The 18,848-nt window shown below is 42.7% G+C and overlaps 1 protein-coding gene across 5 annotated transcripts; it reads right to left on the bottom strand.

The window, feature by feature from the left end:
* Nucleotides 1–1,471: 1,471 nt before the first annotated feature.
* On the bottom strand, nt 1,472–15,027 carry ncoa5 (nuclear receptor coactivator 5). Of its 5 annotated transcripts, none has more exons than XM_046339276.1 (11): nt 14,872–15,027; nt 10,695–10,981; nt 10,197–10,304; nt 8,419–8,485; nt 6,585–6,857; nt 6,388–6,491; nt 5,767–5,896; nt 5,247–5,449; nt 3,164–3,368; nt 2,783–2,868; nt 1,472–2,661 (listed from the first exon to the last, which is right to left on the bottom strand). In XM_046339276.1, exons 2-11 carry the CDS (start codon nt 10,864–10,866, stop codon nt 1,928–1,930), a joined length of 2,082 nt encoding a protein of 693 aa, XP_046195232.1. In that variant the 5' UTR covers nt 10,867–10,981; nt 14,872–15,027; the 3' UTR covers nt 1,472–1,927. The 5 variants fall into 5 exon arrangements, with proteins under 5 accessions (XP_046195232.1, XP_046195225.1, XP_046195242.1 ...); XM_046339269.1 differs by having other exon boundaries at nt 6,382–6,491; XM_046339286.1 differs by lacking the exons at nt 10,197–10,304; nt 10,695–10,981 and having other exon boundaries at nt 14,872–15,023.
* Nucleotides 15,028–18,848: the final 3,821 nt, after the last annotated feature.

Here is an 18,848-nt window from a genome sequence, read left to right on the forward strand (position 1 = left end):
GTAACTCAATGCATGCACATTATCCTGAACAAGGTGTAGTACTGAATATATTGAAGTGTTTGTGGTATACTGTGTTCTGTTCATATTGTTTTAGTTAGATCGACCCCTTTCTTTAGACTGAATGGATAACAATTGTTTGCATCTAAGATAAATGAATATATCAGTAACAGGATTCTATTTTTATTCACTTTGTTGAAGAGGTCCCTCCACATCTTATATCAATTGTTTCATATATATATAATATATATATCTGCAGATAAACGGATTACCAAAGTATATTTCAGTTAACACTTGTGAAATTATGTACCACTGAATTAAATGTAAACTCAGATTAGATGACAAATCGCCTTGATTCCACACAGAGGGCTCCCGAGGGGTTTCAGAAATTGGCAGCTACCACCCCCCCACAAAAAAAAGAAATTCACCATTATTTCAAAAACAAAATGTTTTCAGATTTAGTCAACCAAAAATGTGAAGGGTAAACATTACAAAACAAACACTTAAAGACAATGATCATGTATTTGTCCAAATTCTACAAACATCCAATGACCAGCATTCCTCATGGTCTGGCTTTCTGACCCATAAGCTTCTGCTATGGTGTCAATCTTAGCATGAACGTCCCTTTGAAGCCAATTACAAAACAAATCACAAAGTGATTTCAAAACCTTAGACCTCTTCCTTGGTAATGTACAAGTATTCTGGCGGAGCAGTAGTGTTCCTGTGTTTTCAGTTCTGTGGGTGTGTGTACACAATGTGCACTTGTAAACACGGGGGGGGGGGTCATGGGTAAGGAGAGTTCTGTGGGTGTGTGTACACAATGTGCACTTGTAAACACGGGGGGGGGTCTTGGGTAAGGAGAGTTCTGTGGGTGTGTGTGTACACAATGTGCACTTGTAAACACGGGGGGGGGTCTTGGGTAAGGAGAGTTCTGTGGGTGTGTGTACACAATGTGCACTTGTAAACACAGGGGGGGGGGGGGGGGGTCTTGGGTAAGGAGAGTTCTGTGGGTGTGTGTACACAATGTGCACTTGTAAACACGGGGGGGGGGGGTCTTGGGTAAGGAGAGTTCTGTGCATAAACCCAAAAGTTAGTGTCAGTGTTAAATATTTTAAATAAAAACTATTCTCTATTGTGTTTCATGGTATATTAAAGAAAACAGTTACATCTCTATAGCTTCTGGCGATACCTGTTCCATTTAATAGATTTGTCAGCACAAAATGCAATAAACCAATATCATTTTATTACAGCCTTGTTTGCGAGTCATTGGAATAATGATCTTTGTCCGGGTTTCAATAGGATCTTGGGTTTTAAAAGGGAACGTTCCCGCATTCAGAGATTCCATTCGAGCTGCATGTCAGCTCACTTGGAAATTGCCTTTAAAAAGCGGTATAAAGCATACAACACCCGATCTGATTGAATCCCGGCCTTGATGTTTGAAACTACTCAAGGGGTACGCAATAACCACACAATGTCACATTCAAAAATTGTTTATTTCAGGAGCACTGCTAGTACAATCACACAGGAAGTTGTATAAAAGTTTTGCTGTGTAGAACTGGCCCACACCGACACCAGATCTAGCCATCAAACATTGTGGTTGAGCAGAGAACAACAAGTTCAGCACAATCCTGAATATCTTCGGACATGCAATTAACTTTTTACAACAAATCACACTAACCAGAAAATGGAGACTGGTTACAACCGAAAATGTCTGACTTTCAAATAGTCTTACCAAATAACCGAGGTCTGTCATTACAATACCTAGGGTAAAAAAAGGGTCCTCTAAAAGCATTTACAAATGCAAAAAAAACCAACAAAAAAACAGAAAATATCAGTCTACATCTACACATTTCAACTGTGGTAAATTAATTTAACAAAAGCTGCTTTGCAGACTCGAGGGTTGGGTGTGGTCACATTATGAGGGGAATCATCAGTAATGGCGAGGGTACATTGCCATGGGCGGAGGCTGACCCATGCCTTGGCCCATGCCTTGACCCATGCCTTGGCCCATTCCTTGGCCCATTCCTTGGCCCATTCCTTGACCCATGCCCTGGCCCATGCCCTGGCCCATGCCATGACTTGGTCTGGGGGATGCTGAATTCCCAGCATTTACTAAGTGGTTGAGAGAGGGTCCGCTTTGAATGAGCGTGTCCAGGGCTTTCTGGACGCTGGGGTTGTCGAAGTTGATGCCCGCTCCCCCTGAGACAGGAGGTCTCTGCCCCCCCTGAGGGGCAGCCATACGGCCTGTGGGCGACCCATAGCCTTGGTGGATACCGAGGGGTACCGGGCCCGGGCGCATGGGGGGCCGGGCACCCATCATGTTGGGGACTTGGGAAGGTGTGGTGGCCATTTTGGGGACAGGAGAGGCTGAGGACATGGGGAGGCCTGTGGACTGGATACCCATGGTGGAGCCGTAGGACTGGGGGACCATGGCGGGGCTGGCAGCGGAGGCCGATGCCCCAGCGCCACTGTTGAACAGGCTGAGGATCTTAGCCTGCAGCTCCTGCTGGTTGTTGGATGTGGCGTTGGGGGCCGGCGGCATGCTCATGTGGGTGGAGTGGGCACTGTGTGAGGGTGGTGCGTGACCGGGATGGACTGCAGGGGGCATCGTCTGGGCCTGGAGAGTAGGCTCGTGGGTGGCTGCGGTCGCCGGGGGATGCGCTGCTGCAGAGGAAGAAAACAGCCAGTGTTCTTCTGTTAACTACAGTAAATGGTGCAAAACCCAGCATTGGTTTAGAGGACCTCTTTCAAGCCCAACTTGAGGGCAAAGTTGAGAAAGCCTTACCTGCAAGTGGGTCGGCTCTTACGATGCGTTCCCTCTTGACCCTCAAATACTCTATAAGACTATCCAGCTCCTCTGGAGTCAGGAACCTAGGACATCGAAGATAGAAGACACAATTCATGTCAGACACATGAACAGCTACAAAGCCCACTGTGACACACAATCCCATTCCGAGCACCTCTCCTCATACCGGTTTGGGTGGGAATTTACAAAGAGCATTGTCATGTGTAACATCAGCACAATGATAAGCAATGAGACAGTCTACAAGAGAGAGATGAAGGGAGACCAGTGGGAGAACACAAGACGGATTAAAGTGAAATGGAAAGAGAACGGGCTGTACCGTATTGAAATAAGGAGTGTATGCGTGCAAGCAGAATGACTGACCTGCCCTCAGACAGCAGAGTGATGGCAGGGAGCAGGGTGACCGGGTGGCCCTCCCTCTCATGCTCCCTCATCAGCACGTCGTCAGCCATCTTGGCAGCCTTCTGAGCGATCTCCTCACGCTCCTTCTCACGATGTTCCACCTTGAAGGAGTCATAGTTGTGGCCCACCAGGACCATGGCATCCTCCATGGGCATGTTGCGATGCTCTAGGAGTTTACATTTTTTTTTGAAGGCAAAGAAAATAAATGAGTAATTTAAAATGTAGGATACAGGCCTAAGACATGGCAGGGCTGTGACTACTACGAAGTGTAAAGTAATTGTTAGGTCAGCCTTCGCTCATCGAGTTTGCATGGACTTCTTGTTAATACTGTCAAAGAATTTTGGGCTCTTGGTTATTAAATACTTCATTGGCGCAATTGGGGTACTGAGATCGTCCACATTTCTTTCACGTTACATCTGGGCACGTTTTTAAGAGTACGAGTCATTCATCGCTAGCTATTTTACCTTCCTGTGAAGTGACTGTAATAACAGCCCATGGTAACAAACATGAGTCTGATCAGCAAGTGGTTGTCTGCATTCAACTGTATGAGCATTTTGACAGGCTTCCTCCTTTTGCTCAATTGCCCTTCACGGCAAAAGTTTATTGGACATCACAGTAACTGTGTGGGATTTGACAAAAGGTCAATTGATTCAGATGATAAAAGCAGCTTGTAACATCTTTGTGATTACAGGCAATTTCACAAGGTATGTGTGTATATATATGTATACAGAGCTGCTCTTCCTCCCGGGGAGGAACTGCCCGTTCCATGATCTCGCCATCACGGTTGACAACTCCATTGTGTCCTCCTCCCAGAGCGCTAAGAACCTTGGCGTGATCCTGGACAACACCCTGTCGTTCTCAACTAACATCAAGGCGGTGGCCTGTTCCTGTAGGTTCATGCTCTACAACATCCGCAGAGTACGACCCTGCCTCACACAGGAAGCAGCGCAGGTCCTAATCCAGGCACTTGTCATCTCCCGTCTGGATTACTGCAACTCGCTGTTGGCTGGGCTCCCTGCCTGTGCCATTAAACCCCTACAACTCATCCAGAACGCCGCAGCCCGTCTGGTGTTCAACCTTCCCAAGTTCTCTCACGTCACCCCGCTCCTCCGCTCTCTCCACTGGCTTCCAGTTGAAGCTCGCATCCGCTACAAGACCATGGTGCTTGCCTACGGAGCTGTGAGGGGAACGGCACCTCAGTACCTCCAAGCTCTGATCAGGCCCTACACCCAAACAAGGGCACTGCGTTCATCCACCTCTGGCCTGCTCACCTCCCTACCACTGAGGAAGTACAGTTCCCGCTCAGCCCAGTCTAAACTGTTCGCTGCTCTGGCCCCCCAATGGTGGAACAAACTCCCTCACGACGCCAGGACAGCGGAGTCAATCACCACCTTCCGGAGACACCTGAAACCCCACCTCTTTAAGGAATACCTAGGATAGGATAAGTAATCCTTCTCACCCCCCTTTAAGATTTAGATGCACTATTGTAAAGTGACTGTTCCACTGGATGTCATAAGGTGAATGCACCAATTTGTAAGTCGCTCTGGATAAGAGCGTCTGCTAAATGACTTAAATGTAATACATACACACACACATATATATGCATGCATATATATATATATATATATATATGTGTGTATGTGTATACACACACACACACACACACACACACACACACACACACATTCATATATACACATTCATATATACATATAGATAGGACAAGAGACCAAAAGTACCATACTGTTGCCCCTGTTCTTTTGAAAGAACACTTACCTACGACACATTAGAAAAACAACCCTGGGTTTCGGCTTTAACTTAATTACTGCCCCAACACTAGGAAATCAGGTAGGTACACATTAGGTACATAAGTTTGAACAAGTGTCAAGAAGAATACATCTTAATCAAGTACATTTTACACCCCTTCAAAAGCTCAAGTTGACCACTAAACAAAAAATGTCCACCTGTCATTCCACCCCAAAAGCAGGATTAAGACGCTGCACTGATTCCAGTCAGTCCCGGCAGCAGAAACCAGAAGTCCTACCTTGGGGTGTGCCGAAGAGGATGTTGACTGTGCAGGAGCGGTGCACCTGGTGCTGCTGAGTGATGATTATGGCGAAAGGGGTGCGCGCCCGGCCCACGTCCTCCAGCGCCTGGGTCAGGGACACCTCCGTGTTGAGGAAGATGAGGTCCACCACCATACCCAGGTCACGCACCTTCCGCCCCACTGTCTCCGCATACTCCCTACTGCAAGGACAAAGTGGATGCTACAGGAAACACGCCACATGCTTATCCACTCATGTTTACAATAAGGCGACTACAATCAATTTGCGAAGAAGATTACTATGGAAGGTCTTGTGTGACAATTAGGCTGTATGCCAAGAGTACATAACTCATTTGTCAAAAGGGCTGGTGTCAGCCCTTTTTTAGAAAGACAACCACATTAAAATTGGCCCGTGGACTGCACCTGGCCCGGCCTGCTGCTTGCATAATCTCTAATCAAATACAGACTCAAATCACACTTAATCCGAGTGGTAATATGGAGGATTTAATCATGGACTTACTTTTGTGCCTTGTTGACAACAATGACCGAGCAGTCAACTGGACGCTCCCGGTCATACTGTCTCTGGACCTCCTCATAGTACTGACGGTAGAGCTCGTTACGCCGCCGCTCCTCTACCCGCACACGGTCATCTGAAAAAGACCCGTCTTTACATTCTTTTACCACTGACAGTTCAATTTGTTTACAAGTTAAAGGGATAGTTCAATCAGAAAGTATCTATTAGTATTTATTTAATTTCAATTGTCTGCTGTTGAAAAGAAAGTTTGAGGTTTTAGCAGAAAAGCAGTTTTCTACTTACCCAGTCAGGTGAAACTCATGGATACCACTTATGGAGCGAGATGATGAAATCAACTAGCTGATCCCATTGACTTCCAGTGATTGTTAGCAACCACTCCAGAAACTACATTGAACTTACTTCAAACTGCATGCAGACATAAAAGTGGTATGCGTCAGTTCATCTGACTCTGGGTAAGTAGAAAACAGGCTTAAATTGCCGAAATTGCAAACTATCCCATTAATGCCATAAAAGTGTGCCAGTCAGCAGTTAAGATGGAACACTTAGTACCGAGCAAAAACTGATTCCGTTTGTACGCGTTTAAGAGTATTGCATTACTACCTTTACCTTCAGGTTCTCGTCGGCCATTCCATGGATCCCTGTACGGGTCCTCCTTCTTGCGGTGGTGCTCATCTGCGCCACCACGGTAATATCGATCATAACCCTCCTCTCTGTAATACACAAGTGACCAATCGTTGGTTAAAAGTTGCTTGGAATAGGGCAGAGAATGTTCCTTCAGGGTGGCCCTTTGCCAGACCGGTCACCTGAATGTGGGGTCTCTAGGGTCTCCGCGAGGTTCACCGCGAGGGTCTCCACGAGGTTCACCCCTGAGATCCTTTTCCCTGCCCTCGGATGTGCGGTAGCGGTCAAAGTTGGGGTCTCGCGGTTCGTGATGGTCACGAGGGTGCCGAGGCTCACGGCCAGGCTCTCGTGAGTGCTCTCGGCTACCCCGGTGCGCACGAGAGTCGCGCCCGTGCATAGGCGAGCGAGAGCGAGGACGGGGCTCCCTGCCTTCTCCATAACCTCCATATGGATCCCTGGAAGAACAAACAAAGCCTTAGTGAAACATGTTGGATTGGGTTACTTTAACATAATAGTTTGGTTTTAATGTTAACATCAGAATCAAATTTGTTAATTATTTAGAATGCACACAATAAAGCAGTGAAGGTGCTCCTCAAGGACTCCACGAATTAACGCATAATTTCCCCTTGACATTGGAGCAAGTGTGATTCCACGACGGGGGAAAAAATGTGAAACCCCCCCGCCTAATATTTATCACAATGACCCGATGGCCAGTGATGTTCAAATGCTAACAATTCCAAGTCACAGCAGAAACGTCTTTCCACTGAAATTGTCCTTCCCATTAACATAAGTCTTTGTGAAAACTTCCAGGGAGTTCAAAATAATATTTAACGCAATGAAAACCTTAAATATATTTTTTTAAATACCTGACATCGGGTTTGGTCGAAATTGAGAAGTGATATATCACATGAAAACGTACACATGCTCCATATTAAAATGTGTTTTCGATTAAAGGTCCTGTTTTCAGAAGTAAAAAAATAACATTTATAGAAATGCATTAATACTCGAATATCAAGCAATCTCAGGAGTTCCTACCAAGCAAATCGGCAATGAAATCATCGTACGCAAAACACAACAGGAAACACTTGAGACAAAATAATTACCACACATTAAAATATTCTTTATTGTCTATACAGATATTTGTTAGCTGACAACTGGCACCTACTTTCAAATGTTTTTGAAAACGGGCTAACTAGATTGAAATAAAAGACTTGTACTAAAAACAGAATATAACTGATCACAGAAATATTTTGATATTGTCAATGTCGATATTGCGCATCAAAGTCAACCATTTTCCAATTATGAACATTGATTAACTATGCAGAAGCAGACATGACATCTAAATCAGTCTCCCCAGGCGTTGCCAGAATCGTCCCACAGCGAAATTACATGGTGGTTGGCGGCGGTAATAGTCTAGAAAGACATCTGTTGGCCATTTTTAAGCAGAGTTTTAAAACGCCAAAATTTTTGTGCTCAAAACATAATTCAGGTTGTCAAAGTATTGAGACCGATTGTTTCCCATCGCAAACAATAAATCGATATTTAAGTTTACTTTATTGCCATTCTGCTGCCAACGTAGCCGAGCACAAGGGTGAGGCATGGCATAGCATTTGTTCAACCGTCCGGTGAAGCAAGATGGCACCGCACATTACCGCCAATATTTTATGCTGAAGAGTTTTTAAAATATATATATATATATATATATTAAATGAATGGGACGCCGTTTTTATTGTTTTGTCTAGTTAAATATGGCCTAATCAGAACAGGGAAATTGTGAAAACAGACATCTTTAGAAGACAAAGGACACAGAACTAAATTCAGAATGTTGTTTTATTTCATGATTTTCTTTGTGTGTGTGTGTGACGTGAAATATGTTACCGCTAACTGAACACAACGCTGAGAAACTTAACGAGCTGTTTTTGTCAATGTGCTTCGGGGCAAATGACATGAGAAACATATTTTACCAGAGCAGCTGAAACGTTGGTACTTCTTCATAACCCATTAGCGTTACTTTACCTTCTTGGAGGGCTCGGCCGGGATTGAGCTTTATTCTGTCGTTGTCGCTCCGCTGCCATATTTATAGCTGAAAATAAACCAATCAAAAACGTTCAACATGACATTTACAGATATTAACTCAATGAAGCGAAAGGTTTTAAGTGCCATGAAATGTAACCCCGCCGCTCACTTTCCCGATCCATAAATTGAGTTCCAGATTTCCAAGCATGAAAATCCAAATTGATTGTTAAAAAAAATAAAAATAAGATCTAATTGGACGAGAGGGCGAAAATGTTCCAGGTTCCAAGTTGTCTTTACATGGCTTCCCTTGTTATATTGCATGAAAGGTTTGATGAGTGTTTTTTGAAGAGAGGATGCTTTCCATTTTAGTTGAGAATGAGAGAATCATCTGGGATGCTTCGACTCAGCTACTAAAATAAAATCAAGTTGAGATGAAGTGGTCAAGGGAAAATCTAACTCATGTCAATGAGAACATTAACACTACACTGATGACACAAAGCCAAACAAGTTAATCTTCCACTTGTGTGTGCGTTCTGAAGTCTGTTCAAATTCGCAATATTTCTTCCAACTGTTCAAAGACAATTAAGTGTATTCTTCGGGAGTCAAAAGACATTGTAACAATTTCAAGTTTTAAATCATTTATTTTGTTTAAATGTCATTGCAAATGCGGAGCTAAAAATGTAATGTATACAACAAAACTGTTCTTGGCTAAAGCGCAAAGGATGGAGCAGACTAATTTTATTTTTTTTAATTACATTGTATATTGCCCCACTTGCTAAACATTCATAGTTATTCACAAAACTACAGTTTTATAACTTAAGTAAAGCTGCTAAATTGTAGTCTGAGGATTCTGCTGGGAATACATTGAGCAATTTAAAATCCTAATATCTAAATAAGCCATTGAATGTTATTACAGCGATTAAATCTTGACCTAACACTTTCAGAAGAGGATACATACTGTGTGGTAAGACCCCACACTGCACAATAGGCCTACAGTTTAACTACGTTTCATCTCTTATGGAGAGACTACGTAAACATCAATGCTACCGTAGATCTATCATGATACAACGGGATGCATGACATATCAAACAGGCATTAGTTCTGGTGCTTTGGTCAAATCATGATTTTGTAGGTGTAGCATCTTTAAAATTACATAAGGGGATGGGGCATTTGGCCCATAGACTTGCGAAGAGGGTGGAGCTCATCGTTACAGTTACAATCTCTTCGCTGAAACACATATGGACCCAGAATATTCAAATCAAGCATCTGACCAATTTTGCAAGACTTTAGCTATGGGTTAACTGAGATTACTGTAATATTAAACTGATATATGCTATGTGATTTCAAAGAAATGGGAAAATCCCATATTATAGCAAATATTGACAGTGCTGGACAAACAGAAAAGCATTAAATTGGAGAACTTGGTAGGCTGTCGTCTCCTACTGTGCGAGTCTTCGTAGCTGACCAGGTCATCTGCTCATCATGCATTTCTATGGGCTAGTGCAGTATTTTGGGGGGAATTTGAACACATTACATGTCACACTGCACGAGCAATGACAGGAAAAACATCCAAGGGTCCTAGTGTTGTTGGGAGCACGTAGGAGCAGTTAAGACATTGTCCTCGCCGCCGACCTTAAGATTTCACTCTGATCTTATCAAATGATCTGGGATGAGTTAATCATTCTAATATCGTACAGCGTATTCTCGGCATTACAGTGACAGGAACACCATGACAAAATTGCTCCCCTTCAGTCACATCTAATACAGTGAACTCTTACCTATTTTATAACCTTTATAAGGGCGACCATTTTGTCCCGCCTTTGCAGCCTCTGCATCCTCAACACGTTCAAACTGCACAAATCCGTACCCTTGGAACATGGACAAGGCTGGAAAAAGGAACATTTTTGTTGTTTTGATTTCATATAAAATGGAAACAAGGGCCAGGTTTAAAACTATGATTTCCTCTCTAAGGGTAGTTTAAGTGATATTATAAAAAAGTTATGCAATGAAATATAAAAATGTACAATGTTCAGAATTTGGTTCAAAGTTACAAAACTTTATCCCAAAATGTTGAATTGATCACAGCTTAATCTTGGGCAAGTTTAATATTAGGCTACTGCATTGTAACCAAAAACAATACATGTAAATTAGGCTAGATAAGAGTTACATATATATTTTTTTTAAATGATGACTCCTTAAATTCAATAAGACGAATGATGCTCAAAAATTGAGGATGAAATGTGTATTCCTTCCTAGTAGGTAGCCTAAGTACTAACCATGAATCTTCCCGTAGGGACTGAACAGTTCCTCCATGTCCTTCCTGTCCATCAGTGATGTCGGTAAATTCCCCACAAAAATCCTCCTCTCCATATCGCGGGGATTTTGGCTGTTGGTGCATGAGCGAACAGGGCCAGACGGCGATCCACTGCGGCTTCTTCTGTGAGACATGGCACTACTCGGCTAGATCCCAACCTTAGCGATTCTTTTCTTTGGCGTAAATTTTTTGGGGTACTGTTCAATTTCCTTTTTTTTGCGCGTGTGTTCAAAAGTTGTTTCCAAGGTCCTAAAAATGTCAGCGTGGTAAAGAAAAAGAGAAGAGAAATCCCATGGATGAAATGATTCAGCACAGCAGAGCCCCAAATAGTTACGCCTAGGTTGCACTCTAAGGAAGAGAAAACAAATTCCTACGAAATTCAACAAAATTAGGACATGACAGTCATTCAATGCCCTCTTTGTTGCGTTTGGTTATTGTGATCACAACTGTTACTTTGAGAAGCTCTGATGATATAAACTGTTGAATAAATGAAGGGTGAATCATATATTTTAGGTTAGTCTTTGAATGCAAAGAAGTTGCCAGTCTTTCAGAATGATTATTCGGATAATTAAGTGTAAGTTCTGTATTATTCGGATAATTAAGTGTACGTTCTGTATATCCGCTGAAAGACATTCATCCATTTGAAATACAATGACAACAGGCTGTAAATCAAAACAGCCAATTCCTTTACAGAGATGTTTAGGCATACAAGGCCGTCTTGTAGCCCGTTTTTTTGTTCTTAGGTGTTTTAAGATAGATTCACAACAGGCAATATGTTATAGCTAGGCCATAGCATCTACAATAACTAAATTCCCTACAGGGATTTAAACACGTAGGCCTAGACTGGAGGGAGTTTCCACCAGATTGGGGGTTTGACACAGGTAGGAAAGGTTACTGTAAAGTGTTTTCTGGCGTTGTTAAAGGGGCTAAAAATGAGGGCTTGTACACCTTTTGTATGCAATGTGTGTTGGCAAGTCATGATTGGGCTGTTCCTAGCATGTTTCAGTCCTAGCAACCCTAGGTCACACCTGTACTCTTATTCTTCCAGAACACCTGGTTTATATTTAAGCCAAATAATTCCCCGTATTGCTTTCATATAGGCCATATCATTTACATCTACTTGTCCTTCTTTACTGCTACTGTTTATTACAGACATTGGATGGTATAATTAGTTACACTTTGCCAATATACTTACAGGTCAGAGTGAAAGTACACACATACGCCGTGTAACGGCAGACAGTGAATATACCTTCCTCTAGGCGTAGCCATCTGGCTTAATGCATATGCCTTCTAGCTAGATAAATGTTTGTTAGCAGGCAAATTAACTTCTAAACTTCAACCATCCTTAGTGTCATATGACATCATTGCTTGCTAGCTAACTAACAAAATGGTAAAACATTTACATTGGCAAATTGCTGCTGGCAAAAAACGCTGGTGCAATTACACACTAGGCGTTGCAAAAATACATAACATTTAAAACTTACTCTGCCTGTGGTTGGTCCTTATAAAAGGGGGGGGGGGGTAGACAAAATAGGTAAAGGATTGTATTATTCAACAGACTCAAATGTGGCCCACTTCCACTCTGCTTACCTCATGTCAAAATAAAAGGAATAACTTGGGGGACCAAGTTTAAATGTAATTGTATTTAACCTCTGGCATCCCGTGGACTGCTCATTTTTTTGCAGCCCAACTTTAGTGTGTAAATACACCAGCATTTCTAAAAGTAGCTATTGGACCTCGCCAGCTTGTAGTCCTTAAAACCCTAAATTAGTTACCTCTGGTTCATTCAGGCATTCCTATGGGCGAAGTGAATGTTGTTTTGGCATAAACGCCAAAAATAAGGTCAGAGGTTAAAACAGGCTTAGGAGATCTACATTTTGTTCTGAGAATCATTCTGTTACCATGACGTTTATTACATATATACATCAAAATAGGGCCAGGCATTTTTTACCACCTACACCGGTATTGTTGAACAGAACGGTTTGCGTTTTTTACTTTACCTTCTATAGCGGCATTTCAATGTTTGGTTTGTTAAATGTGATAAGCCACTCCGTTTATAGTTTACGCTACTCGAGTCATCTCTCTTCCTCGCTCACCAAGTCTCGCCCCATCACTCAAGGAGCACAGTTGTTGCTCGACAACAAGATCATTTGCCGACGTTCACTCTTCAGTCTGCATGGTCAATGAAGCAGATGCATCAATATGTTGATGACAATGATGCTACATTCCACTTTGCTTCTTAATATAAATCCACAAACGTTCTATAATTACACAAACAAATAGTGTATCTCACTGTCTGCAAACTGCTAGTTTATTTTTTCTTAGCAAGTTGTGGCTAAAAATAAATTGTGTTTGCCGCTAATGCTAACATAGCTAGCTAAGACAGCCCGATACCAGTGATTGTGTAATCCTAAATCAGCATGTTTGTGAAACAGTACCTTCTAAATCAGGCAAAGCATGAATGTTAGCTACATGAAGTAAGAGAAAACATTTAATGTAGCCAAAGATTATAGGGTCCCACTCCCATGGCAAATACTGACCAACACTTTTGTTCCTACCCTGTCACAATAACGACTCCAGAGATCCTTTTTGTATTCTGTTCCTAATTCTATCATCAAAACCACCCTGGCTTTCTAATTCGTTGTCATGTAAAACATTGCATTCAAAGTGCCCACCAGTATATGTAAAATTAGAATAATCATTCTATTTCCATGAATCCAACAGTACACCAAAGTGTTTTGATCTAAACCGCAAGCCAAAAAGCAAGACTTTTTTTGCCAATATCACATAGCCCTATATGGCAGTGTGGAAATTATAAACATTTGGTTGAAGTTTGATTGAACAGTACAAATCAGAATGGAGAAAGCCACCATGAAATTACTTTGAATGTAAAGTATGTGTTGCTAACAATGATTTATATAAACCCTGGATTGCTGATCCATAATGGCACTCTTCAGAAAAGCAGCCACCCGTAGGAATGAATGGAATTGTACGGTATTTTATTTAACGTGTGTAAAGGACAAAAGTATGTTGTTTTAGTGGGGACAGTTACATTAGTACCATCAAAAAATATTTACTTGAAGGAAATGTTTCATGTTTAGGTCACATATTTAAAAGTATGCATTAAAGCTGTCCAATAGAATAAAAGTGGCAAAAAAAATGGGACATTAGAATATACATTTCTAAAGCTTACAAAATATTTTTTGCAACGGTGGTAGAGCGCCAAGATGGATGCGTGGTGGCTTCCTAACAACTCCCAGTCAGCCATCGTGTGTGTGTGTGTGTGTGTGTGTGTGTGTGTGTGTGTGTGTGTGTGTGTGTGTGTGTGTGTGTGTGTGTGTGTGTGTGTGTGTGTGTGTGTGTGTGTGTGTGTGTGTGTGTGTGTGTAAAAATAAATCATTGGTTGCCACCCTACGGTCATGCACAACTCAAAGCAAATTATAAAACTGATTCCAAAACAGAAAATACGTAAAACATCGTGATATATTTGGGCCGCTCAGCACTTCAAAATGCACAACGTTAAATGACAACGATTATATCATCGAATAAAACACGTAAGACATATTTTATTAAGCCCGTGTTTATCCAAAAAACCACTTAGCTTTCGACGAACGAGCCATGGCGGAGTTATAGCGCTTACGAAAAGACGCCATTACTATTGCTCTCTGTTGGCGGGAGGCTACAGCAAGCTCGTCGTCATGCCCTGTCTGGCTAATGCTGGATAACCACAGCTAACTTTATAAAACGTTAGCGATCCAACGTTACTGTATTTAATAAACGGGACTTTTAATGAAATCACTGAAACCAAAAACAGGTTTCGCTTAACTCATTAGCTAAAGTAGTAATGTTAACTAACTACTTCCGCGTTAACTACCCTGGCTCGACAGACTTCACGTTAGCTAGGTAGCGTTTACTTTACAGCGCTTGAATGAATGACGGCGGGCGTAGGCCTAGCTAGCTACATATCACGGCCCACTACTATCCAAGAAGATGCTAACACGGGACTAGCGATGGTTCTGCGACGGGACGCCATGTTGGCTAGCTTGGTCAGCTTAGGGCCGTGAGATAACGGTAGCTGGCTGTAAACTAGTCACTAACGAACACGGTGTAGTTTATTATAATCAGCATTGTACTCCTACCTTCAACATTAAGGTTTCCAACAACAACAAAAAAAATCTGCAGTGCTTTTTGATGTCCTCCAGTAAGTTCTTCTGACCACCCGTAACAGCTTCCCCTTCGTCGCCACACAATAATGGCCGTCTGGCTTCTTCTTGTGTGGTTTTTAAAGCAATGGTCTCGGGCCTCGGGGTTGTGTTATGTCAACCCTGCCATCTGCTGTATAGGAGGGCTTGTTGCAAGGTCAATTTATGTTTTAATGCGTTATAATACAATAAACACCGATCTGAATTATTCAGTGCTACAATGTTAAACGTCAAAACTCCATTGTTTTATAAGCCGAGGTTGAACTGATGGACAGTGGACCAGCAGCAGTCAGTATGTAACCTGACACCACTAGAGGTGTTGATGGTACTTGTGTAGAACAATAGAGAAAACAAGCTTCCTTGTCTTCTCCTGAATCACCCCAGGGTGCCGGTGAAGGGCTGGCAGGCCTCCAAAATAGACTAAACATTTGTTCAGGTTTTGGGAGGGCACTGGATAAGCCATCTTCACATGAAAATTAAAATCCATGGCCTATGTCTGCAGGACAGAGTTTATTTCACCACTTGGGGCAATGATATATATTTTTACATTTTTTAAATTTTATTTATTTCACCTTTATTTAACCAGGTAAGCTAGTTGAGAACAAGTTCTCATGTGCAACTGCGACCTGGCCAATATAAAGCATAGCAGTTCGACACATACAACAACACAGAGTTACACATGGGATGAACAAAACATACAGTCAATAATACAGTAGAAAAAAAGAAAAAAAAGTATATATACAGTGAGTGCAAATTAGGTCAAATAAGGGAGTTAAGGCAATAAATAGGCCATGGTGGCGAAGTAATTACAATATGGCAATTTTAAACACTGGAATGGTAGATGTGCAAAAGATGGATGTGCAAGTAGAGATACTGTGGTGCAAAAGGAGCAAAATAAATAAATACAGTATGGGGGATGAGGTAGATAGATGGGCTGAATACAGATGGGTTTGAACAGGTGCAGTGATCTGTGAGCTGCTCTAACAGCTGGTTCTTAAAGCTAGTGAGGGAGATGGGAATCTCCAGCTTCAGTGATTTTTGCAGTTTGTTCCAGTCAGTGCAGAGAACTGGAAGGAAAGGCGACCAAAGGAGGAATTGGCTTTGGGGGTGACCAGTGAGATTTTAGGGCGGGGCTTTACCTAGCAGAGACATGTAGATAACCTGTAGCCAGTGGGTTTGGTGACGAGTATGAAGCGAGTGCCAGCCAACGAGAGTGTATAGGTCGCAGTGGTGAGTAGTGTATGAGGCTTTGGTGGCCAAACAGATGGCACTGTGATAGACTACATCCAGTTTGCTGAGTAGAGTGTTGGAGGCTATTTTATAGATGACATCGCCAAAGTCAAGGATCGGTAGGATGGTCAGTTTTACGAGGGTATGTTTGGCCGCATGAGTGAAGGAAGCTTCGTTGCGAAATAGGAAGCCGATTCTAGATTAAATTTTTGATTGGATATGCTTAATGTGAGTCTGGAAGGAGAGTTTACAGTCCAGCCAGACACCAGGTATTTGTAGAAATCCACATATTCTAAGTCAGAGCCGTCCAGATGTAACGGGTGTGAAACGACTAGCTTAGTTAGCGGTGTGCGCTAAATAATAATAATAATATATGCCATTTAGCGGACGCTTTTATCCAATCGGTTACGTCACTTGCTCTGAGACCTTGAAGTAGTAGTTCCCCTTGCTCTGCAAGGGCCGCGGCTTTTGTGGAGCGATGGGTAACGATGTTTCGTGGGTGACTGTTGTTGATGTGCGCAGAGGGTCCCTGGTTCGCGCCCGGGTATGGGCGAGGGGACGGTTTAAAATTATACTGTTACATTGATGCTGTTGACCCGGATTACTGGTTGCTGCGGAAAAAGGAGGAAGGTCAAAAGTGGGGTGAGTATAACGGATGTGAAACGGCTAGCTTAGTTAGCGGTGTGCGCTAAATAGCGTTTCAATCGGTTACGTCACTTGCTCTGAGACCTTGAAGTAGTAGTTCCCCTTGCTCTGCAAGGGCCGCGGCTTTTGTGGAGCGATGGGTAACGATGCTTCGAGGGTGACTGTTGTCGTTGTGTGCAGAAGGTCCCTGGTTCGCGCCCGGGTATGGGCGAGGGGACGGTTTGAAATTATACTGTTACACAGAGTAGTGATGCTGGATGGGCGGGCAGGTGCGGGCAATGATCGGTTGAATAGCATGCATTTAGTTTTATTTGTGTTTGAGAGCAGTTGGAGGCCACGGAAGGAGAGTTGTATGGCATTGAAGCTCGTCTGGAGGTTAGTGAACACATTGTCCACTGAAGGGCCAGAAGTATACAGAATGGTGTCGTCTGCGTAGAGGTGGATCAGAGAATCACCAGCGGCAAGAGCGACATCATTGATGTATACAGAGAAGAGAGTCGGCCCGAGAATTGAACCCTGTGGCACCCCCATAGAGACTGCCAGAGGTCCGGACAACAGGCGCTCCGATTTGACACACTGAGCTCTATCAGAGAAGTAGTTGGTGAACCAGGCGAGGCAATAATTTGAGAAACCAAGGCTGTTGAGTCTGCCAATAAGAATGTGGTGATTGACAGAGTCAAAAGCTTTGGCCAGGTCGATGAATACAGCTGCACAGTAATGTCTCTTATCGTTGGCGGTTATGATATCGTTAAGGACCTTGCACGTGGCTGAGGTGCACCCATGACCAGCTCGGAAACCAGATTGCATAGCGGAGAAGGTACGACATGATTCAAAATGGTCAGTAATCTGTTTGTTAACTTGGCATTCGAAGACCTTAGAAAGGCAGGGTAGGATAGATATAGGTCTGTAGCAGTTTGGGTCTAGAGTGTCTCAGACGATACGAAAGAGAGGTTGAACAGGCTAGTAATAGGGGTTACAACAATTTCTGCAAATAATTTTAGAAAGAGAGGGTCCAGATTGTCTAGCCAAGGCTGATTTGTAGGGGTCCAGATTTTGCAGCTCTTTCAGAACATCAGCTATCTGGATATGGGTGAAGGAGAAATGGTGGGGGCTTGGGTGGGTTGCTGTGGAGGGTGCCAGGCAGTTTACCGGGGTAGGGGTAGCCAGGTGGAAAGCATGGCCAACCGTAGAGAAATGCTTATTGAAATTGTCAATTATAGTGGATTTATTGGTTGTAACAGTGTTTCCTCGCCTCAGAGCAGGCCATCCACCATAGCCCTAAATTGTTATTATAGAGAGAAGAACATCATAGACCAGCACTATATGTTTTGTGTGAGGATGCAGGATGTTAATTTTAGAGAATTTGGCAGTACGTCCAACCGGCCTCACAAACCGCAGACCATGTGCCCAGGGCCTCCACACCTGGCTTTTAATTTGGACGGGAAAGTATAGAAAATTCGATCTGTTAAGGCAGTTAACCCACAAGCGGCTATTAACCCACTGTTCCTAGGCCATCATTGTAAATAATAATTTGTTTTTAACTGACTTGCCCAGTTAAATAAAGGTTAAATAAAATTAATCAAATTAATATCCACAGCTGTAATAGGAGTCATTATTTTAGAAAATCAAAGGGGGGGATTTTGAAAAAATAAAAGTTGTACCTTTTACAAGCGAGGTTAAGGAACCCACCACACGTATCTGTAGATCTGTAGCTCATATGAACGGTGAAATATTGAACACTTGTCCTATCACAGGAAATATTCATGTAAAATCAGTTAAATAAATAATTGCAATTCTAATGGGTCTAATTTGGAGAGGTGATAGGTAACATTTTTTTTAAATTCAACTAGGCAAGTCAGTTGAGAACAAATTCTTATTTACAATGACAGCCTAGGAACAGTGGGTTAACTGCCTTGTTCAGGGGCAGAAAGACAGATTTTCAACTTTTCAGGTTGGGGATTTAATCTAGCAACCTTTACTGTGACTGTCCCAATGCTCAAACCACTAGGCTACCTGCCATGGTTTTAGATGTATATGAC

This window comes from Oncorhynchus gorbuscha, linkage group LG03 (assembly GCF_021184085.1).
Source record: "Oncorhynchus gorbuscha isolate QuinsamMale2020 ecotype Even-year linkage group LG03, OgorEven_v1.0, whole genome shotgun sequence".
NCBI lineage: Eukaryota > Metazoa > Chordata > Actinopteri > Salmoniformes > Salmonidae > Oncorhynchus > Oncorhynchus gorbuscha.